This window comes from Somniosus microcephalus, chromosome 3 (genome assembly GCF_052327205.1).
Source record: "Somniosus microcephalus isolate GS21.2 chromosome 3, FLI_Smic_1.0, whole genome shotgun sequence".
NCBI classification, from domain to species: domain Eukaryota; kingdom Metazoa; phylum Chordata; class Chondrichthyes; order Squaliformes; family Somniosidae; genus Somniosus; species Somniosus microcephalus.
In genome coordinates this window covers 19,897,855-19,921,115 of record NC_140989.1, presented here as the reverse complement: position 1 = coordinate 19,921,115, position 23,261 = coordinate 19,897,855, and the positions used below count along the sequence as shown (strand labels likewise).

At 48.3% G+C, this 23,261-nt stretch overlaps 1 protein-coding gene across 1 annotated transcript in view; it reads right to left on the bottom strand.

The window, feature by feature from the left end:
• nmbr (neuromedin B receptor) overlaps nt 1-22,358 on the bottom strand; it is a 255,458-nt gene extending 233,100 nt beyond the window's left edge. Inside the window, exon 1 of the mRNA XM_085977288.1 lies at nt 21,955-22,358. Coding sequence (XP_085833414.1) covers nt 21,955-22,358 — 404 coding nt within the window. The remainder of the gene's footprint in view (nt 1-21,954) is intronic.
• Between the last annotated feature and the right edge of the window lie 903 nt (nt 22,359-23,261).

Sequence of the window (23,261 nt, the reverse complement as noted above, 5' to 3'; positions counted from 1 at the left end):
TAAAGAGTGACGCACTGTAGAGAGTGACTCACTGCAGAGTGTCTCACTGTAGAGAGTGACTCACTGTAGAGAGTGTCTCACTGTAGAGTGACTCACTGTAGAGAGTGTCTCACTGTAGAGAGTGTCTCACTGTAGAGAGTGTCTCACTGTAGAGAGTGTCTCACTGTAGAGAGTATCTCACTGTAAAGAGTGACTCATTGTAGAGAGTGTCTCACTGTAGAGAGTGCCTCACTGTAGAGAGTGTCTCACTGTAGAGTGTGTCACTGTAGAGAATGCCTCCCTGTAGAGAGTGTCTCACTGTAGAGAGTGCCTCACTGTAGAGAGTGACTCATTGTAGAGAGTGTCTCACTGTAGAGAGTGCCTCACTGTAGAGAGTGCCTCCCTGTAGAGAGTGTCTCACTGTAGAGGGTGACTCACTGTAGAGAGTGTCTCACTGTTACAGAGTGTCTCACTGTAGAGAGTGTCTCACTGTTAGAGAGTGCCTCACTGTAGGGAGTGTCTCACTGTAAAGAGTGTCTCACTGTAGAGAGTGTCTCACTGTAGAGAGTGTCTAGCTGTAGAGAGTGTCTCACTGTAGAGTGTGCCTCACTGTAAATGGTGTCTCACTGTTAGAGAGTGTCTCACTGTAGCCACCAAATTTTGGAAACACCTAAAAATGAGCAACCCCCACTGCTATCATTACGAAGCCTTGAAATGCCAAGAGAGGACCATAAAGAAGAACACCCTCAGTCAACTAGTCCTGGGACTCAGTGAAGCAACCACTAACACTACTAACAATAACCAGCTCCAGGACAGTGACATCATAGCACAGAGAATTCGACCCAACACAATTGTCACTAAGCAAAAAGAAAAATACCTTTCATATTGGGCAGAAACAACAAAAACCCAAAGCAAACTCAATTGCTACTTGGCCCTAAACAGACAATACAACATGGCTGAGTGCCTGACGATGGTAAAGGATAACAAACTGAGAAAAACCTTGACAAGGTACAGACTTAGTGAACATAGACTGGCGATCGAAAAAGACAGACACAGGCAGACCTGGCTGCCAAGAGAGGACAGGATATGCTCTCACTGCAGTCAGGGAGTGGTGGAGACAGAGTTGCCCTTCCTCACAGCCTGTGGAAAATATCAGGGCATCAGGGAGAATTTCTACCAAAAATTCTCACAAATAAGCCCTGAATTCAGAAAGTTGAATGACGGCCAAAAACTCCCATACCTACTAGGGGAAGAGAGAAACTGTGTAACACTAGCGGCACACTATGTTACAGCTTGCCATAAACAGAGGGACAACCAGTAAAACTAAGAAAAGAGTATATATAAATTATGCGAATGTATATTTATACACTCAGGGATATATCTGTTTATACACTGTATGAATAGATCTGCGTTTATGTGTTCAACCATAAATGCATTTTGATGCTTTGGCAACATAGGATGTACCTTATCATGCCAATAAAGGAATTTGAATTGAATTGAATTGAGTGTCTCACTGTCTAGAGTGCCTCACTGAAGAGAGTGTCTCACTGTAGAGAGTGTCTCACTGTAGAGAGTGTCTCACTGTAGAGAGTGTCTCACTGTAGAGAGTGACTCACTGTAGAGAGTAGCTCACTGGTACAGAGTGCCTCACTGTGGAGAGTGTCTCACTGTACAGAGTGTCTCACTGGTAGAGAGTGTCTCACTGTAGAAAGTTGCTCAATGTAGAGAGTGTCTCACTGTAGAGAGTGCCTCACTGTTAGAGAGTGTCTCACTGTAGAGATTGTCCCAATGTTAGAGAGTGTCTCACTGTAGAGAGTGTCCCACTGTAGAGAGTGTCTCCCTGTTAGAGAGAGTCTCACTGTAGAGAGTGTCTCACTGTAGAGTGTCTCACTGCAGAGAGTGTCTCAGTGCAGACAGTTTCTCACTGTAGCGAGTGCCTCACCGTTAGCGAGTGTCTCACTGTAGAGAGTGTCTCACTGTAGAGAGTGTCTCACTGTAGAGAGTGGATCACTGTTAGAGAGTGCCTCACTGTAGAGAGTTGCTCACTGTAGAGAGTGTCTCACTGTAAAGAGTATCTCACTGGTAGAGACTGTCTCACTGTAGAGAGTGTCTCACTGTAGAGAGTGTCTCACTGTAGAGAGAGTCTCACTGTAGAGAGAGTCTCACTGTAGAGAGTGCAACACTGTTAGATAGATCCTCACTATAGAGAGTGTCTCACTGGTAGAGAGTGTCTCACTGTAGAGAGTGTCTCACTGTAGAGAGTGCCTCACTGCAGAGAGTGTCTCACTGTAGAAAGTGCCTCACTGTAGAGAGTGTCTCACTGTAGAGGATGGATCACTGTTAGAGAGTGCCTCACTGTAGAGTGTCTCACTGTCGAGAGTGCCTCACTGTAGAGAGTGTCTCACTGTAGAGAGTGTCTCACTGTAGAGAATGGATCACTGTTAGAGAGTGCCTCACTGTAGAGTGTCTCACTGTCGAGAGTGCCTCACTGTAGAGAGTTGCTCACTGTAGAGAGTGTCTCACTGTCGACAGTGCCTCACTCTAGAGAGTGTCTCACTGTAGAGAGTGGATCACTGTAGAGAGTGGATCACTGTAGAGAGTGGATCACTGTAGAGAGTGCCTCACTGTAGAGTGTCTCACTGTCGAGAGTGCCTCACTGTAGAGAGTTGCTCACTGTAGAGAGTGTCTCACTGTCGACAGTGCCTCACTGTAGAGAGTGTCTCACTGTAGACAGTGCCTCACTGTAGAGAGTGTCTCACTGTAGAGAGTGGATCACTGTTAGAGAGTGTCTCACTGTAGAGAGTGTCTCACTGTAGACAGTGCCTCACTGTAGAGAGTGGCTCACTGTAGAGAGTGGATCAATGTTAGAGAGTGCTTCACTGTAGAGATTGTCTCACTGTAGAGAGTGGATCACTGTTAGAGAGTGCCTCACTGCAGAGAGTGGCCGAGAAATTCAGTGGCCTGCGCCACCAGTTTGCGCCCAAAGAGGGCACTCAGTGGCTTTTGCGCCACTGGCCACACCTACCGCGATATTTAGCGGGGCGCTAATGGCGGCGTTAGCCTGTAGCGCTGCGCCACCACCGATGATGTCATCGGTGTGCACAGCGCCCCGCTCCCGCCCCATGACCATATTTGGTTTCGCCCGCCTCTTCAGCGCCGGCCGCAAATAACGACCGGTACACAGGGGCCCACTTGTGGCGGTAGTGGCCGGCCGCTTTTTCGGCGGCCGCCTGCCAGCACCTCCGTCCCCGGCCTCCTACACCCCCCCCCGCCGCGGCATTGCCGGCTGTATCCCGGGAGCCCGGCACTTCTCCTTGGAGCCGGGCTCATTTGCCGGCACTTGCGAGCGGGGATCGCGCTGTTGCAGGCACCTCCCCCTTAACAGTGGGAGGAAGGCCTGCAGTACCGCAGCGTGCCGTGTCACAGCGTGTGGCGCTGCGGCCCTTAGTGCGCCGATATTCAGTTTCAGCGCCCCAGGCGGGGCGCGGGAAGCCTCGACTAGCGGCCCACTTCCATTTGGGGCGCAGAAACTGAATATCCGGATGGCGCAAGTGGCTCCGCTCGCAGCAGTAATTCCAGCGCCCAAGCGAGCTTGGCGCCCCAAACGGTGCCCACCTGAATTTCTAGCCCAGTGTCTCTGTTAGAGAGTGCCTCCCTGTAGAGAGTGCCTCCCTGTAGAGAGTGTCTCACTGTAGAGAGTGTCTCACTGTAGATACTGTCTCACTGTAGAGAGAGTCTCACTGTGGATACTGTCTCACTGTAGAGAGTGCCTCACTGTAGAGAGTGTCTCACTGTAGAGAGTGACTCACTGTAGAGAGTGACTCACTGTAGAGAGTGACTCACTGTAGAGAGTGTCTCACTGTAGAGAGTGACTCACTGTAGAGAGTGTCTCACTGTAGAGAGTGTCTCACTGTAAAGAGTGACTCACTGTAGAGAGTGTCTCACTGTAGAGAGTGACTCCCTGTAGAGAGTGTCTCACTGTAGAGAGTGACTCACTGGAGAGTGTCTCACTGTAGAGAGTGTCTCACTGTAGAGAGTGCCTCCCTGTAGAGAGTGTCTCACTGTCGAAAGTGTCTCACTGTAGAATGACACACTGTAGAGAGTGTCTCACTGTAGAGAGTGTCTCACTGGAGAGAGTGTCTCCCTGTAGAGAGTGTCTCACTGTAGAGAGTGTCTCACTGTAGAGAGTGTCTCACTGTAAAGAGTGCCTCACCGTAGGGAGTGTCTCACCGTAGAGAGTGTCTCACTGTAGAGAGGGTCTCACTGTAGAGAGTGTCTCACTGTAAAGAGTGCCTCACCGTAGAGAGTGTCTCACCGTAGAGAGTGTCTCACTGTAGAGAGTGTCTCACTGTAAAGAGTGACTCACTGCAGAGAGTGTCTCACTGTAGAGAGTCTCACTGTAGAGTGTCTCACTGTAAAGAGTGACTCACTGTAGAGAGTGTCTCACTGTAGAGAGTGTCTCACTGTAGAGAGTGTCTCACTGTAGAGAGTGCCTCCCTGTAGAGAGTGTCTTGCTGTAGAGAGTGTCTCACTGTAGAGAGTGTCTCACTGTAGAGAGTGCCTCCCTGTAGAGAGTGTCTCACTGTTAGACAGTGCCTCACTGTAGAGTGTCACACTGTAGAGAGTGTCTCACTGTAGATAGTGCCTCACTGTAGAGAGTGCCTCACTGTAGAGAGTGCCTCCCTGTAGAGAGTGTCTCACTGTTAGACAGTGCCTCACTGCAGAGAGTGTCTCACTGTAGAGAGTGCCTCCCTGTAGAGAGTGTCTCACTGTAGATAGTGCCTCACTGTAGAGAGTGTCTCACTGTCGAGAGTGTCTCACTGTAGAGATTATCTCACTGTAGAGAGTGTCTCACTGTAGAGAGTGATTCACTGTTGAGTGTGCTGCACTGTAGAGAGTGTCTCACTGTAGAGAGTGCTTCACTATAGAGAGTGCTTCACTATAGAGAGTGACTCACTGTAGAGAGTGATTCACTGTAGAGTGCTGCACTGTAGAGAGTGTCTCACTGTAGAGAGTGTCTCACTGTTAATGAGCGCCTCACTGTAGAGAATGTCTTAATCTAGAGATTATCTCACTGCATAGAGTGTCTCACTGTAGAGAGTGACTCACTGTAGAGAGTGTCTCACTGTTAGGGAGTGCCTCACTCAAGAGAGTGTCTCACTGTAGAGTGTGTCTCACTGTAGAGAGTGTCGCACTGCAGAGAGTGCCTCACTGTAAAGAGTGTCTTACTGTTAGAGAGTGTCTCACTGTAGAGAGTATCTCACTGTAAAGAGTGTCTCACTGTTACAGAGTGTCTCACTGTAGAGAGTGTCTCACTGTTACAGAGTGTCTCACTGTAGAGAGTGTCTCACTGTCGACAGTGCCTCACTGTAGAGAGTGTCTCACTGTAGAGAGTGGATCACTGTAGAGAGTGGATCACTGTTAGCGAGTGCCTCACTGTAGAGTGTCTCACTGTCGAGAGTGCCTCACTGTAGAGAGTAGCTCACTGTAGAGAGTGTCTCACTGTCGACAGTGCCTCACAGTAGAGAGTGTCTCACTGTAGAGAGTGGATCACTGTTAGAGAGTGTCTCACTGTAGAGAGTGTCTCACTGTAGAGAGTGTCTCACTGTAGAGAGTGTCTCACTGTAGACAGTGCCTCACTGTAGAGAGTGGATCACTGTAGAGAGTGGATCACTGTTAGAGAGTGCTTCACTGTAGAGAGTGTCTCACTGTAGAGAGTGGATCACTGTTAGAGAGTGCCTCACTGCAGAGAGTGGCCGAGAAATTCAGTGGCCTGCGCCACCAGTTTGCGCCCAAAGAGGGCACTCAGTGGCTTTTGCGCCACTGGCCACACCTACCGCGATATTTAGCGGGGCGCTAATGGCGGCGTTAGCCTGTAGCGCTGTGCCACCACCGATGATGTCATCGGTGTGCACAGCGCCCCGCTCCCGCCCCATGACCATATTTGGTCTCGCCCGCCTCTTCAGCGCCGGCCGCAAATAACGACCGGTACACAGGGGCCTACTTGTGGCGGTAGTGGCGCTAGTTAAGGTGGAGGTGTGGCCGGCCGCTTTTTCGGCGGCCGCCTGCCAGCACCTCCGTCCCCGGCCTCCTACACCCCCCCCTGCCGCGGCATTGCCGGCTGTATCCCGGGAGCCCGGCACTTCTCCTTGGAGCCGGGCTCATTTGCCGGCACTTGCGAGCGGGGATCGCGCTGTTGCAGGCACCTCCCCCTTAACAGTGGGAGGAAGGCCTGCAGTACCGCAGCGTGCCGTGTCACAGCGTGTGGCGCTGCGGCCCTTAGTGCGCCGATATTCAGTTTCAGCGCCCCAGGCGGGGCGCGGGAAGCCTCGACTAGCGGCCCACTTCCATTTGGGGCGCAGAAACTGAATATCCGGATGGCGCAAGTGGCTCCGCTCGCAGCAGTAATTCCAGCGCCCAAGCGAGCTTGGCGCCCCAAACGGTGCCCACCTGAATTTCTAGCCCAGTGTCTCTGTTAGAGAGTGCCTCCCTGTAGAGAGTGCCTCCCTGTAGAGAGTGTCTCACTGTAGAGAGTGTCTCACTGTAGATACTGTCTCACTGTAGAGAGAGTCTCACTGTGGATACTGTCTCACTGTAGAGAGTGCCTCACTGTAGAGAGTGTCTCACTGTAGAGAGTGACTCACTGTAGAGAGTGACTCACTGTAGAGAGTGACTCACTGTAGAGAGTGTCTCACTGTAGAGAGTGACTCACTGTAGAGAGTGTCTCACTGTAGAGAGTGTCTCACTGTAAAGAGTGACTCACTGTAAAGAGTGCCTCACTGTAGAGAGTGACTCCCTGTAGAGAGTGTCTCACTGTAGAGAGTGACTCACTGGAGAGTGTCTCACTGTAGAGAGTGTCTCACTGTAGAGAGTGCCTCCCTGTAGAGAGTGTCTCACTGTCGAAAGTGTCTCACTGTAGAGTGACACACTGTAGAGAGTGTCTCACTGTAGAGAGTGTCTCACTGGAGAGAGTGTCTCCCTGTAGAGAGTGTCTCACTGTAGAGAGTGTCTCACTGTAAAGAGTGCCTCACCGTAGGGAGTGTCTCACCGTAGAGAGTGTCTCACTGTAGAGAGTGTCTCACTGTAGAGAGTGTCTCACTGTAAAGAGTGCCTCACCGTAGAGAGTGTCTCACCGTAGAGAGTGTCTCACTGTAGAGAGTGTCTCACTGTAAAGAGTGACTCACTGCAGAGAGTGTCTCACTGTAGAGAGTCTCACTGTAGAGTGTCTCACTGTAAAGAGTGACTCACTGTAGAGAGTGTCTCACTGTAGAGAGTGTCTCACTGTAGAGAGTGTCTCACTGTAGAGAGTGCCTCCCGGTAGAGAGTGTCTTGCTGTAGAGAGTGTCTCACTGTAGAGAGTGTCTCACTGTAGAGAGTGCCTCCCTGTAGAGAGTGTCTCACTGTTAGACAGTGCCTCACTGTAGAGTGTCACACTGTAGAGAGTGTCTCACTGTAGATAGTGCCTCACTGTAGAGAGTGCCTCACTGTAGAGAGTGCCTCCCTGTAGAGAGTGTCTCACTGTTAGACAGTGCCTCACTGCAGAGAGTGTCTCACTGTAGAGAGTGCCTCCCTGTAGAGAGTGTCTCACTGTAGATAGTGCCTCACTGTAGAGAGTGTCTCACTGTCGAGAGTGTCTCACTGTAGAAATTATCTCACTGTAGAGAGTGTCTCACTGTAGAGAGTGATTCACTGTTGAGTGTGCTGCACTGTAGAGAGTGTCTCACTGTAGAGAGTGCTTCACTATAGAGAGTGCTTCACTATAGAGAGTGACTCACTGTAGAGAGTGATTCACTGTAGAGTGCTGCACTGTAGAGAGTGTCTCACTGTAGAGAGTGTCTCACTGTTAATGAGCGCCTCACTGTAGAGAATGTCTTAATCTAGAGATTATCTCACTGCATAGAGTGTCTCACTGTAGAGAGTGACTCACTGTAGAGAGTGTCTCACTGTTAGGGAGTGCCTCACTCAAGAGAGTGTCTCACTGTAGAGTGTGTCTCACTGTAGAGAGTGTCGCACTGCAGAGAGTGCCTCACTGTAAAGAGTGTCTTACTGTTAGAGAGTGTCTCACTGTAGAGAGTATCTCACTGTAAAGAGTGTCTCACTGTTACAGAGTGTCTCACTGTAGAGAGTGTCTCACTGTTACAGAGTGTCTCACTGTAGAGAGTGTCTCACAGTAGAGAGTGCCTCACTGTAAAGAGTGTCTCACTGTTACAGAGTGTCTCACTGTAAAGAGTGTCTCACTGTTACAGAGTGTCTCACTGTTACAGAGTGTCTCACTGTAGAGAGTGTCTCACTGTTAGAGAGTGCCTCACTGTAGGGAGTGTCTCACTGTAAAGAGTGTCTCACTGGTAGAGTGTCTCACTGTAGAAAGTTGCTCACTGTAGAGAGTGTCTCACTGTAGAGAGTGTCTCACTGTAGAGAGTGTCTCACTGTAGAGTGTGTCTCACTGTTAGAGAGAGCCTCACTGTTAGAGAGAGCCTCACTGTTAGAGAGAGCCTCACTGTAGAGAGTGCCTCACTGTAGAGAGTGCCTCACTGTAGAGAGTGTCTCACTGTAGGGAGTGTCTCGCTGTTACAGAGCGTCTCGCTGTAGAGAGTGTCTCACTGTAGAGAGTGTCTCACTGTCGAGTGTGTCTCACTGTTGGCAATTGTCTCACTGTTGGCAAGTGTCTCACTGTAGAGAGTGTCTCACTGTAGAGAGTGTCTCACAGTGCAGAGTGCCTCACTGTAAAGAGTGTCTCACTGTTACAGAGTGTCTCACTGTCGAGAGTGTCTCACTGTTCCAGAGTGTCTCACTGTAGAGAGTGTCTCACAGTACAGAGTGCCTTACTGTAGAGAGTGTCTCACTGTAGAGAGTGTCTCACTGTAGAGTGTGTCTCACTGTAGAGACTGTCTCACTGTAGAGAGTGTCTCACTGTAGACAGTGCCTCACTGTAGAGATTGTCTTACTGTAGAGAGTGTCTCACTGTAGCGAGTGCATCACTATTAGAGAGTGCCTCACTGTAGAGAGTGTCTCTGTTAGAGAGTGCCTCCCTATAGAGAGTGTCTCACAGTAAAGAGTGTCTCACTGGCAGAGTGTCTCACTGTAGAAAGTTGCTCACTGTAGAGAGTGCCTCACTGTAGAGAGTGTCTCACTGTACAGAGTGTCTCACTGTGGAGATTGCCTCATTTTTAGAGAGTGTCTCACTGTAGAGAGTGCTTCACTGTAGATAGTGCATCACTGTAGAGAGTGTCTCACTGTAGAGAGTGCCTCACTGTAGAGAGTGTCTCACTGTTAGAGAGTGTCTCACTGTAGAGAGTGTCTCACTGTAGAGAGTGTCTCACTGTAGAGAGTGTCTCACTGTATAGAGTGTCTCACTGTAGAGAGTGTCTCACTGTTAGAGAGTGTCTCATTGTTAGAGAGTTTCTCACTGTAGAGAGTCTTACTGTAGAGAGAGTCTCACTGTGGAGAGTGCCTCATTGTAGAGTGTCACACTGCAGAGAGTGTCTGACTGTCGAAAGTTGCTCACTGTAGAGAGTGTCTCACTGTAGAGTGTCTCACTGTAGAGAGTGTCTCACTGCAGAGAGTGTCTCACTGTAGAGAGTGTATCACTGTAGATAGTGTCTCACTGTAGAGTGTCTCACTGTAGAGAGTGTCTCACTGTAGAGAGTGTCTCGCTGTAAAGAGTGACTCACTGGTAGAGAGTGTCTCACTGTAGAAAGTTGCTTACTGTAGAGAGTGTCTCACTGTCGAGTGTCTCACTGTAGAGAGTGTCTCACTGTAGAGAGTGTCTCACTGTAGAGAGTGTCTCACTGTAGTGAGTGCCTCCCCATTACCGAGTGTTTCACTGTAGAGCGTGCCTCACTGTAGCGAGTGTCTCACTGTAGAGAGTGTCTCACTGTAGAGTGTCTCATTGTAGAGTGTGCCTCACTGTAGAGAGTGCCTCATTGGAGAGAGTGTCTCACTGTTCGAGAGTGCCTCAATGTTAGAAAGTGTCTCACTGTAGAGAGTGTCTGAATGTAGATATTATCTCACTGTAGAGAATGTCTCACTGTTAGAGAGTGCCTCACTGTAGAGAATCCCGATTAGTATTTGGCTCAAAATTTTTTTATCAGTAATTGAACCAATTGCACTCTATGGCAGTCAGGTGTGGGGACCGCTAACACAACAAGAATTTGCAAAATGGGACAAACACCCAATTGAGATCCTACATGCAGAATTCTGTAAAAGTATCCTCTGGACTCAAAGGAAAACTGTAAACAATGCATTCAGGGCAGAACTAGGCCAATATCCATTAATAATTACTATCCAAAAAAGAGCCACCAAATTTTGGAAACACCTAAAAATGAGCACCCCCACTGCTATCATTACGAAGCCCTGAAATGCCAAGAGAGGACCATAAAGAAGAATACCCTCAGTCAATTAGTCCTGGGGCTCAGTGAAGTAACTACTAACACTACTAACAATAACCAGCCCCAGGACAGTGACATCGTAGCACAGAGAATTCGACCCAACACTATTGTCACTAAGCAAAAGGAAAAATATCTGTCATATTGGACAGAAACAACAAAAACCCAAAACAAACTCATTTGCTACTTGGCCCTAAACAGACAATACAACATGGCTGAATGCCTGACCATGGTAAATGACAGCAAACTGAGAAAAACCTTGACAAGGTACAGACTTAGTGAACATAGCCTGGCCATCGAAAAAGGCAGACACAGACAGACCCGGCTGCCAAGAGAGGACAGGATATGCTCTCACTGCAGTCAGGGAGTGCTGGAGAGAGAGATGCACTTCCTCACAGCTTGTGGAAAATATCAGGGCATCAGATAGAATTTCTACCCAAAATTCACAAAAGTATGCCAGGAATTCAGAATTTGAATGATGACCAAAAACTCCCATACCTACTTGGGAACAGAGAAATTGTGTAACCTTAGCGGCACACGATGTGACAGTTTGTCATAAACAGAGGGACAACCATTAAACCTAAGAAAAGAAAATATACAAATTATACAAATGTATATTTATACACTCAGGGATATATCTGTTTATACACTGTATGGATAGACCTGCGTTTATGTGTTCAACCATAAATGTTTTTCGATGCTTTGGCAACATAAGATGTACCTTATCATGCCAATAAAGCGATTTGAATTGAATTGAATTGAATTGAGTGCCTCACTGTAGAGAGTGTCTCACTGTAAAGAGTGTCTCACTGTAAAGATTGTCTCACTGGCAGAGACTGTCTCACTGTTAGAGAGTGCCTCACTGTAGAGAGTGTCTCACTGTAGAGAGTGCCTCACTGTAGAGAGTCTCTCACTGCAGAGAGTGTCTCACTGAAGAGAGTGGATCACTGTTAGAGAGTGCCTCACTGTAGAGAGTGCCTCACTGTAGAGAGTGCCTCACTGTAAAGAGTGGATCACTGTAAAGAGTGGATCACTGTAAAGAGTGGATCACTGTTAGAGAGTGCCTCACTGTAGAGAGTGTCTCACTGCAGAAAGTTGCTCACTGTAGAGAGTGTCACTGTAGAGAGTGTCTCACTGTACAGAGTGTCTCACTGTACAGAGTGTCTCACTGTAGAGTGTGTCTCACTGTAGAGTGTGTCTCACTGTTAGAAAGCGCCTCACTGTAGAGAGTGTCTCACTGTAGAGAGTGTTTCAATGTACAGACCATCACATTGTAGAGAGTGTCTCACTGTACAGAGTGTCTCACCTATAGAGTGTGTCTCACTGTAGAGAGTGTCTCACTGTAGAGAGTGGCTCACTGTAGAGAGTGTCTCACTGTAGAGAGTGCCTCACTGTAGAGAGTGCCTCACTGTAGAGGGTGTCTCACTGTAGAGATTATCTCACTGTAGAGATGGTCTCACTGTAGAGATTGCCTCATTTTTAGAGAGTGTCTCACTGTAGAGAGTGCTTCACAGTAGAGAGTGCCTCACTGTAGAGAGTGCCTCACTGTAGAGAACGTCTCACTGGAGAGAGTGTCTCACTGGTAGAGAGTGTCTCACTGTACAGAGTGTCTCACTGTCGAAAGTGTCTCACTGTCGAGAGTGTCTCACTGTTAGAGAGTGCCTCACTGTAGAGAGTGTCTCACTGTCGAGAGTGTCTCACTGTCGAGAGTGTCTCACTATAGAGTGTGTCTCACTGTTAGAGAGTGTCACACTGTGGAGAGTGTCTCACTGTCAGCAAGTGTCTCACTGCAGAGAGTGCCTCACTGTAGAGCATGCCTCGCTGTTAGAGAGTGTCTCACTGTGGACAGTGTCTCACTGTAGAGAGTGTCTCACTGTAGAGAGTGTCTCACTGTAGAGAGTGCTCACTGTAGAGAGTGTCTCACTGTAGAGCGTGTCTCACTGTAGAGAGTGTCTCACTGTTAGAGAGGGCCTCAATGTTAGAGCGTGTCTCACTGTAGAGATTGTCCCACTGTATGTGAGTGTCACTGTAGAGAGTGTCTCACTGTTAGAGAGTGTCTCAGCGTTAGAGAGTGTCTCACTGCAGAGAGAGCCTCATTTTTAGAGACTGTCTCACTGTAGAGAGTGCTTCACTGTAGAGAGTGCCTCACTGTAGAGTGTGTCTTACTGTTAGAGAGGGTCTCACTGTAGAGAGAGCCTCACTGGAGATAGAGCCTCACTGTAGAGAGTGTCTCACTGCAGATAGTGCCTCACTGTAGAGAGTGTCTCACTATAGAGAGTGTCTCACTTTAGAGAGTGGCTCACTGTAGATAGTGCCTCACTGTAGAGAGGGTCTCACTGTAGAGAGGGTCTCACTGTAGAGAGAGCCTCACTGGAGATAGAGCCTCACTGTAGAGAGTGTCTCACTGCAGATAGTGCCTCACTGTAGAGAGTGTCTCACTATAGAGAGTGTCTCACTTTAGAGAGTGGCTCACTGTTAGAGAGTGCTTCACTGTAGAAAGTGTCGCACTGGTGGAGAGTCTGTACTGCAGAGGGGGTCTCACTGTAGAGAGTGTGTCACTGTAGAGAATGTCACACTGTAGAGAGTGTCTCACTGTAGAGAGTGTCTCACTGTAGAGACTGTCTCACTGAAGAGAGTGTCTCACGAAAGAGTGTGTCTCACTGTTAGAGAGTGTCACACTGTGGAGAGTGTCTCACTGTCAGCAAGTGTCTCACTGCAGAGAGTGCCTCACTGTAGAGCATGCCTCGCTGTTAGAGAGTGTCTCACTGTGGACAGTGTCTCACTGTAGAGAGTGTCTCACTGTAGAGAGTGTCTCACTGTAGAGAGTGTCTCACTGTAGAGAGTGCTCACTGTAGAGAGTGTCTCACTGTAGAGCGTGTCTCACTGTAGAGAGTGTCTCACTGTTAGAGAGGGCCTCAATGTTAGAGCGTGTCTCACTGTAGAGATTGTCCCACTGTATGTGAGTGTCACTGTAGAGAGTGTCTCACTGTTAGAGAGTGTCTCAGCGTTAGAGAGTGTCTCACTGCAGAGAGAGCCTCATTTTTAGAGACTGTCTCACTGTAGAGAGTGCTTCACTGTAGAGAGTGCCTCACTGTAGAGTGTGTCTTACTGTTAGAGAGGGTCTCACTGTAGAGAGAGCCTCACTGGAGATAGAGCCTCACTGTAGAGAGTGTCTCACTGCAGATAGTGCCTCACTGTAGAGAGTGTCTCACTATAGAGAGTGTCTCACTTTAGAGAGTGGCTCACTGTAGATAGTGCCTCACTGTAGAGAGGGTCTCACTGTAGAGAGGGTCTCACTGTAGAGAGAGCCTCACTGGAGATAGAGCCTCACTGTAGAGAGTGTCTCACTGCAGATAGTGCCTCACTGTAGAGAGTGTCTCACTATAGAGAGTGTCTCACTTTAGAGAGTGGCTCACTGTTAGAGAGTGCTTCACTGTAGAAAGTGTCGCACTGGTGGAGAGTCTCTACTGCAGAGGGGGTCTCACTGTAGAGAGTGTGTCACTGTAGAGAATGTCACACTGTAGAGAGTGTCTCACTGTAGACAGTGTCTCACTGTAGACAGTGTCTCACTGTAGACAGTGTCTCACTGTAGAGAGTGCTCACTGTAGAGAGTGTCTCACTGTAGATAGTGCCTCACTGTAGAGAGTGTCTCACTGTAGAGAGTGTCTCACTGTAGAGACTGCCTCACTGTAGAGACTGCCTCACTGTAGAGACTGCCTCACTGTTAGAGAGTGCCTCACTGTTAGAGAGTGTCTCACTGTTAGAGAGTGTCTCACTGTAGAGGGTGTCTCACTGAAGATAGTGCCTCACTGTAGAGAGTGCCTCACTGTAGAGAGTGCCTCACTGTTAGAGAGTGCCTCACTGTTAGAGAGTGCCTCACTGTGGAGAGTGTCTCACTGTAGATAGTGTCTCACTGTAGAGAGTGTCTCACTGTAGAGAGTGTCTCACTGTAGATAGTGTCTCACTGTAGAGAGTGTCTCACTGTTAGAGAGTGCCTCATTGTTAGAGAGTGTCTCACTGTAGAGAGATTCTCACTTTAGAGAGTGTCTCACTGTAGAGAGTTTCTCACTGTAGAGAGTGTCCCACTGTAGAGAGTGTCTCCCTGTTAGAGAGAGTCTCACTGCAGAGAGTGTCTCACTGTAGTGAGTGCCTTACCGTTAGCGAGTGTCTGACTGTAAAGAGTGTCTCACTGTAGAGAGTGTCTCACTGTTAGCCAGTGTCTCACTGTAGACAGTGTCTCACTGTAGAGAGTGTCTCACTGTAGAGAGTGTCTCACTGTAGAGAGTGCCTCACTGTAGAGTGCCTCACTGTAGAGACTGTCTCACTTTAGAGTGTCTCACTGTGGAGAGTGTCTCACTGTAGAGAGTGTTTCACTGTTAGCGAGTGTCTCACTGTAGAAAGTGTCTCACTGTGGAGAGTGTCTCACTGTAGAAAGTGTCTCACTGTGGAGAGTGTCTCACTGTAGAGAGTGTTTCACTGTGGAGAGTGTCTCACTGTTAGCGAGTGCCTCACTGTAAAGAGTGCCTCACTGTAGAGAGTGTCTCACTGTTAGCCAGTGTCTCACTGCAGACAGTGTCTCACTGTAGATAGTGCCTCACTGTAGAGAGTGTCTCGCTGTAGATAGTGCCTCGCTTGAGAGAGTGTCTCACTGGTAGAGAGTGTCTCACTGGTAGAGAGTGTCTCACTGGTAGAGAGTGTCTCACTGTAGATAGTGTCTCACTGTTGGAGAGTGCCTCACTGTAGAGAGTGTCTCACTGTTAGCCAGTGTCTCACTGCAGACAGTGTCTCACTGTTGATAGTGCCTCACTGTAGAGAGTGTCTCGCTGTAGATAGTGCCTCGCTTGAGAGAGTGCCTCACTGTAGAGAGTGTCTCACTGTAGAGTGTCTCACTGTAGAGAGTGTCTCACTGTAGAGAGTGCCTCACTGTAGAGAATGTCTCACTGTTAGAGAGTGCATCACTGTCGGGAGTGCCTCACTGCAGAAAGAGCCTCACTGTAGAGCATGCCTCGCTGTTAGAGAGTGTCTCACTGTAGAGGGTGTCTCACTGAAGATAGTGCCTCACTGTGGAGAGTGCCTCACTGTAGAGAGTGCCTCACTGTTAGAGAGTGCCTCACTGTAGAGAGTGTCTCACTGTAGATAGTGTCTCACTGTAGAGAGTGTCTCACTGTAGAGAGTGTCTCACTGTAGATAGTGTCTCACTGTAGATAGTGTCTCACTGTTAGAGAGTGCCTCATTGTTAGAGAGTGTCTCACTGTAGAGAGATTCTCACTGTAGAGAGTGCCTCACTGTAGAGATTGTCTCAATGTCAGAGAGTGTCACTGTAGAGGGTGTCTCACTGTTAGAGAGTGTCTCACTGTAGAGAGTCTCACTTTAGAGAGAGTGTCTCACTTTAGAGAGTGTCTCACTGCTAGAGAGTGTCTCACTGTAGAGAGTGTCCCACTGTAGAGAGTGTGTCCCTGTTAGAGAGAGTCTCACTGCAGAGAGTGTCTCACTGTAGTGAGTGCCTTACCGTTAGCGAGTGTCTGACTGTAAAGAGTGTCTCACTGTAGAGAGTGTCTCACTGTTAGCCAGTGTCTCACTGTAGACAGTGTCTCACTGTAGAGAGTGTCTCACTGTAGAGAGTGTCTCACTGTAGAGAGTGTCTCACTGTAGAGAGTGTCTCACTGTTAGCGAGTGTCTCACTGTAGAAAGTGTCTCACTGTAGAGAGTGCCTCACTGTGGAGAGTGTCTCACTGTAGAGAGTGCCTCACTGTGGAGAGTGTCTCACTGCAGACAGTGTCTCACTGTAGATAGTGCCTCGCTGTAGAGAGTGTCTCGCTGTAGATAGTGCCTCGCTTGAGAGAGTGTCTCGCTGTAGAGAGTGCCTCGCTGTAGAGAGTGTCTCACTGGTAGAGAGTGTCTCACTGTAGATAGTGTCTCACTGTTGGAGAGTGCCTCACTGTAGAGAGTGTCTCACTGTTAGCCACTGTCTCACTGTAGACAGTGTCTCACTGTTGATAGTGCCTCGCTGTAGAGAGTGTCTCGCTGTAGATAGTGCCTCGCTTGAGAGAGTGCCTCACTGTAGAGAGTGTCTCACTGTAGAGTGTCTCACTGTAGGGAGTGTCTCACTGTAGAGAGTGTCTCACTGTAGGGAGTGCCTCACTGTAGAGAATGTCTCACTGTTAGAGAGTGCATCACTGTCGGGAGTGCCTCACTGCAGAAAGTGCCTCACTGTAGAGCATGCCTCGCTGTTAGAGGGTGCCTCACTGTTAGAGAATGTCTCACTGTAAAGAGTGTCTCACTGTAAAGAGTGTCTCACTGCAGAGAGTGCCTCACTCTAGAGAGAGCCTCGCTGTTAGAAGGTGCCTCACTTTTAGAGAGTGTCTCACTGTTAGAGAGTGTCTCACTGTGGAGAGTGTCTCACTGCAAAGAGTGCCTCACTCTAGAGAGAGCCTCGCTGTTAGAGGATGCCTCACTGTAGAGAATGTCTCGCTGTAGAGAGTGCCTCACTCTAGAGAGTGTCTCACTGTTAGAGAGATTCTCACTGCAGAGAGTGCATCGCTCTTAGTATAGAGTGTCTCACTGTAGAGAGTGTCTCACTGTAGAGAGTGGCTCACTGTAGAGAGGCTCACTGTAGAGAGTGGCTCACTGTAGAGAGTGGCTCACTGTAGAGAGTGTCTCACTGTAGAGAGTGCCTCACTGTAGAGAGTGACTCATTGTAGAGAGTGTCTCACTGTAGAGAGTGTCTCACTGTAGAGAGTGCCTCCCTGTAGAGAGTGTCTCAATGTAGAGGGTGACTCACTGTAGAGAGTGTCTCACTGTTACAGAGTGTCTCACTGTAGAGAGTGTCTCACTGTTAGAGAGTGCCTCACTGTAGGGAGTGTCTCACTGTAAAGAGTGTCTCACTGTAAAGAGTGTCTCACTGTCAGAGAGTGTCTCACTGTGGAGAGTGTCTCACTGTTAGAGAGTCACACTGTAGAGAGTGTCTCACTGTAAAGAGTGCCTCACTGTAGAGAGTGCCTCACTGCAGAGAGTGTCTCACTGCAGAGAGTGTCTCACTGTTAGCATGTGTCTCACTGTAGAGAGTGTCTCACTGTAGAGAGTGTCTCACTGTAGAGAGTGTCTCACTGTAGAGAGTGTCTCACTGTAGAGAGTGTCTCACTGTAAAGAGTGTCTCACTGTAAAGAGTGCCTCACTGTAGAGAGTGCCTCACTGTGGAGACTGTCTCACTGTAGAGACTGCCTCACTGCAGAGAGTGCCTCACTTTAGAGAGTGTCTCACTGCAGAGGGTGTCTCACTGTAGATGGTGCCTCACTGTAGAGGTTGCCTCACTGTAGAGAGTGTCTCACTGTAGAGAGTGTCTCACTGTAGAGAGTGTCTCACTGTAGAGAGTGTCTCACTGCAGAGAGTGTCTCACTGTCGAGTGTTTCTCACTGTAGAGGCTGCCTCACTGTAGAGACTGCCTCACTGTAGAGCATGCCTCGCTGTTGGAGGGTGCCTCACTGTAAAGAGTGTCTCACTATAGAGAATGCCTCGCTGTTAGAGAGTGTCTCACTGTAGAGAGTGTCTCACTGTAGACAGTGTCTCACTCTAGAGTGTGACTCACTGTTTGAGAGTGTCTCACTGTAGAGAGTGTCTCACTGTAGAGAGTGTCTCACTGTCATAGAGTCATAGAGTTTTACAGCACAGAAAGAGGCCCTTCGGCCCATCGTGTCTGCGCCGCCCATCCATCCCTGTCCAGTCTAATCCCATTTTCCAGCATTTGGTCCATAGCCTTGTATGCAATGGCATTTCAAGTGCTCATCCAAATGCTTCTTGAATGTTGTGAGGGTTCCTGCCTCTACCACCCTTTTAGGCATTGAGTTCCACATTCCAACCACCCTCTGGGTGGAAAAGTTCCTCCTCAAATCCCCTCTAAATCTCCTGCCCCTTACCCTGAATCTATGCCCCCTTGTTATTGACCCCTACTAAGGGGAAAAGTTCCTCTTTGTCTACCCTATCTATGCCCCTCATCATTTTGTACACCTCAATCAGGTCCCCCCTCAGCCTTCTTTGCTCCAAGGAAAACAACCCCAGCCTGTTTAGTCTTTCTTCATAGCTGAGGCGCTCCATCCCAGGTAACATCCTGGTGAATCTTCTCTGCACCCTCTCCAAGGCAATCACATCCTTCCTATAGTGAGGCGACCAGAACTGCACACAGTACTCCAGCTGTGGCCTCACCAGCGTTTTGTACAGCTCCATCATCACCTCCCTGCTCTTATATTCTATGCCTCGGCTAATGAAGGCAAGTATCCCATATGCCTTTTTAACCACCTTATCTACCTGTTTCGCTGGTGCACTGTTAGAGGGTGCCTCACTGTAGAGAGTGCCTCACTGTAGAGGGTGCCTCACTGTAGAGAGTGCCTCACTGTTAGAGAGTGTCTCACTGTAGTGAGTGTCTCACTGTGGAGAGTGTCTCACTGCAGAGAGTGCCTCACTCTAGAGGGTGCCTCACTTTTAGGGAGATTCTCTCTGTAGAGAGTGCCTCGCTGTTAGAGGGTGCCTCACTGTTACAGTGTGTCTCACTGTAGAGAGTGCCTCACTGTAGAGAGTGCCTCGCTGTTAGAGAGCGTCTCACTGCAGAGAGTGTCTCGCTGTAGAAAGTGTCGCATTGTAGAGAATGCCTCAATGTAGAGAGTGCATCACTGTAGAGAGTGTCTGACTGTTAGCCAGTGCCTCACTGTAGAGAGTGCCTCACTGTAGAGGGTGTCTCACTGTAGAGAGTGCCTCGCTGTTAGAGAGTGCCTCACTCTAGAGAGTGCCTCACTGTTAGAGGGTGCCTCACTGTTAGAGGGTGCCTCACTGTTAGGGAGTGTCTCACTGTAGAGAGTATCTCACTGCAGAGAGTGCCTCACTCTAGAGAGTGCCTCACTGTTAGAGAGTGTCTCACTGTAGAGAGTGCCTCACTGTAGAGTGTGCCTCACTGCAGTGACTGCCTCACTCTAGAGAGTGCCTCACATTTAGAGGGTGCCTCACATTTAGAGGGTGCCTCACATTTAGAGGGTGTATCACTGTAGAGAGTGCCTCGCTGTTAGAGGGTGCCTCACTGTTAGAGAGAGTCTCACTGTAGAGAGTGCCTCGCTGTTAGAGGGTGTGTTAGAGGGTGCGTCACTGTTAGAGAGTGTCCCACTGTAGAGAGTATCTCACTGTAGAGAGTGTCTCACTGTCGAGAGTGTCTCACTGCAGAGAGTGCCTCGCTGTTAGAGGGTGCCTCACTGTTACAGAGTATCTCAATGTAGAGAGTGCCTCACTGTAGAGAGTGCCTCACTGTTAGCGAGTGTCTCACTGTAGAGAGTGTCTCACTGTAGAGAGTGTCTCACTGTAGTGAGTGTCTCACTGTAGAGAGTGTCTCACTGTAGAGAGTATCTCACTGTAAAGTGTCTCACTGTAAAGTGTCTCACTGTTAGCGAGTGTCTCACCATAGAGTGTCTCACTGTAGAGAATGCCTCGCTGTTAGAGAGCGTCTCGCTGTAGAGAGTGCCTCGCTGTAGAGAGTGTCTCACTGTTAGCCAGTGCCTCACTCTAGAGAGTGTCTCACTTTAGAGAGTGTCTCACTGTTGGTGAGTGTCTCACTGTTGGCGAGTGTCTCACTGTAGAGAGTGTCTCACTGTAGAGAGTGCCTCACTGAAGAGAGTGCCTCACTGTAGAGAGTGTCTCTCTGTAGAAACTGCCTCACTGTAGAGAGTGCCACACTGTAGAGAGTGTCCCACTGTAGAGGATGTCTCACTGTAGATAGTGTCTCACTGTGGAGAGTGTCTCACTGTAGAGAGTGCCTTACTGTAGAGAGTGTCTCACTGCAGAGAGTGCCTCACTCTAGAGAGTGTCTCACTGTAGAGAGTGCCTCACTGTTAGAGAGTGTCTCACTGTAGAGCATGCCTCGCTGTTAGAGAGTGTCTCACTCTAGAGAGTGCCTCACTGTTAGAGGGTGTCTCACTGTAGAGAGTGCCTCGCTGTTAGAGGGTGCCTCAATGTTAGAGAGTGTCTCACTGTAGAGAGTGCCTCGCTGTTAAAGGGTGTCTCACTGTTAGAGAGTGTCTCACTGTAGAGAGTGCCTCACTGTAGAGTGTGTCTCACTCTAGAGAGTGTCTCACTGTTCAAGAGTGTCTCACTGTTAGAGAGTGCCTCGCTGTTAGAGGGTGCCTCACTGTAAGAGAGTGCCTTACGTTAGAGATTGCCTCACTGGTTCAATCTCCCATTTACAGTAATTTAGCATGCAAAAGCTTATGCACTTTAAAGGGGCAAGGGCAAGTCTAATGAATGGCTGGTCCAGTTCATTGTCTGGTTTCAGTAAATTCCAGGTGTATGTTTTCATTTTTCTCATCACTCGTGTATAGATCATTGTGCAATGGGCACACAATGACTTTCATTTTTTCGGAGTTCAATTAGAGATTCTACTGAATGAGTGACGCTGTATTCCACACCACCATGTATCTCTTGAATTTTAACTACTAGCATCCAGCATTAGCCATTCTAGACATATTTTTGAAAGCCATGAAGTGTAAGTACTACTGAAATGGTTAATTACTGCCAATCAATGTTGCTGCGTGACACAGACTGTTTGAGTACTGCCCTTTCATGTATGCCAGCTTTGTTCCAATCGTATCAAACAGATGGTTTGAGAGTCTTTTATCTCTAAAGGGGGACATGATAGCAGGCAACATCAGAGCACTGGGGCTACCACTTTCATGAATCTGAGGATGTTTGTTCGATTTGTTAGAGTACCATGTATCTGAACACTGTACTTTCACCTCTAGTGAAGATATTGAAATTCCCCCATCCCTCAAAAAAGACAATTCATTTGTCTGCCTTTGTCTATCTTTTGTATGTCCCCTTTCTTTCAATTTTTAAATATGGCATTCTCAATGATGCTATTTGCTGATATTGCTTACAATTACTTTCATTCACCTAATTATAATTATAATTATTATTGGGATGAATAGATGGACCAACAGACAGACAGACACACACACAGACAGACAGACAGTCAGATAGACAGAGAGAGAGATAGACAGAGATAAATAGACAGACAGACACACACACAGACAGACAGTTAGATAGACAGAGAGAGAGAGATAGACAGATAGACAGACAGACAGACAGACACAGACAGATAGACAGAGAGAGAGAGATAGACAGAGATAGATAGATAGACACAGACAGACACACACACACACACAGACACACAGACAGACAGTCAGATAGACAGATAGACAGAGAGAGAGAGATAGACAGAGATAGATAGATAGATAGACAGATAGACAGATAGACAGACAGACAGACACACAGACAGACAGACAGAGATAGATAGACAGACAGAGATAGATAGATAGACAGACAGAGAGAGATAGACAGACAGACAGTCAGATAGTCAGATAGACAGACAGATAAATAGATAGACAGAGATAAATAGACACAGACAGACAGACAGAGATAGTCAGACAGACAGACAGAGAGAGATAGTCAGACAGACAGACAGAGAGATAGATAGTTAGATAGACAGACAGACAGAGATATACAGACAGACCGGGAGATAGATAGACAGATAAATGGACTGTCTGATGATCCCTCTTACCTGTCAGCACTGAGGGCTGTTAGTGTGAACACTGACACTCCCACCGAGGTGAGTTGAATAAGGGGGATGAGTTTACAAGCTACCGTGCCAAAGATCCACTCCTCGAAAAAGTACCTGGCCGCGTCCACGGGGACGCAGGTCACCAGAAGCAGCAGGTCGCCGGCGGCCAGACTGGAAATGAAGATGTTGGGGACACTTCGCATGGCGCTGTTCGCCACAAAGACCTTGACTAAAGTGATGTTCCCCAACAAGCCCACCGTGATGATCAGGAGATAAATGGGGGGAACGATGCATCTGATCACGAAAAACACGGTGTCAATGTAGACGATTTCCTCGGTAAAGTTACTCAAAGTTGACTTATCTGGGGAGAAGAAGGTGCTGTTGGAGAACAGTCCACTGGCCATCCTAATAAAGTGTCCTCAACTTCCCAAGGGAAATAAAACCGGGGGGGAAAAGGCTATGTTTTGTTCCCGTCCACAATGGCTTGAAACACCCGTGAGGCCAGCTCAGTAATAGTCAGTGCAACGGCTGGTGGCGACCTTCGGCAAGCTCGCTCACTGCCCCTCAGCCGAAACGCAACAAGTTACCTGAAAGAAAGAACGAAAAGAGGAAGGGAGCATAAAACATAAATCGGTCGGTATTAACATAGAAACATAGAAGATAGGAGCAGGAGTAGGCCATTCGGCCCCTCGAGCCTGCTCCGCCATTCAATGAGATCATGGCTGATCATCCAAACTCAGTACCCTGCCCCTGCCTTCTCCCCATATCCCTTGATCCCTTTAGCCTTAAGAAATATATCCAACTCCTTCTTGATAGAAACATAGAAGATAAACGGCAAAATATTCGCCAAAATGTTCTTTAATAACCACCGGTGCTCAGATTGTTGATTTCTAAATTTTATTCACAATAATATAAATTAACAGAAGTTAAAAAAATTAATAAGCATCCAGTGGCTTCGGAAATACCTGAAGTTGAGTCGCAATCGGCCACCGAGGAGCTGTCCCACAGGCAGGGTGCTGAGAGGGAGGTTCACGCAATGTAAAGGAGCTGTCCCCGGGCCGCGGTGCTGAAACCACCAGGCTCTCTTTTTCCTTCCCTACCACGATTTTTTTCTTTGACTCTTTAAATCTCTCTCTCTCTCTCTCGATCGCGTTTGATCTCTCTCAGGTTTCGCTCTCTCTCTCTGTCGGGTTCTCACACTTTCCTGCTCACCTTCTCCTGGTCCATTCTCTTTTCCCTCTGACTCTCCCTTTCTCCGGTTCTCACTCACTCTCCTCTGTTCATTTACTACCTTTCACTCATTTGGA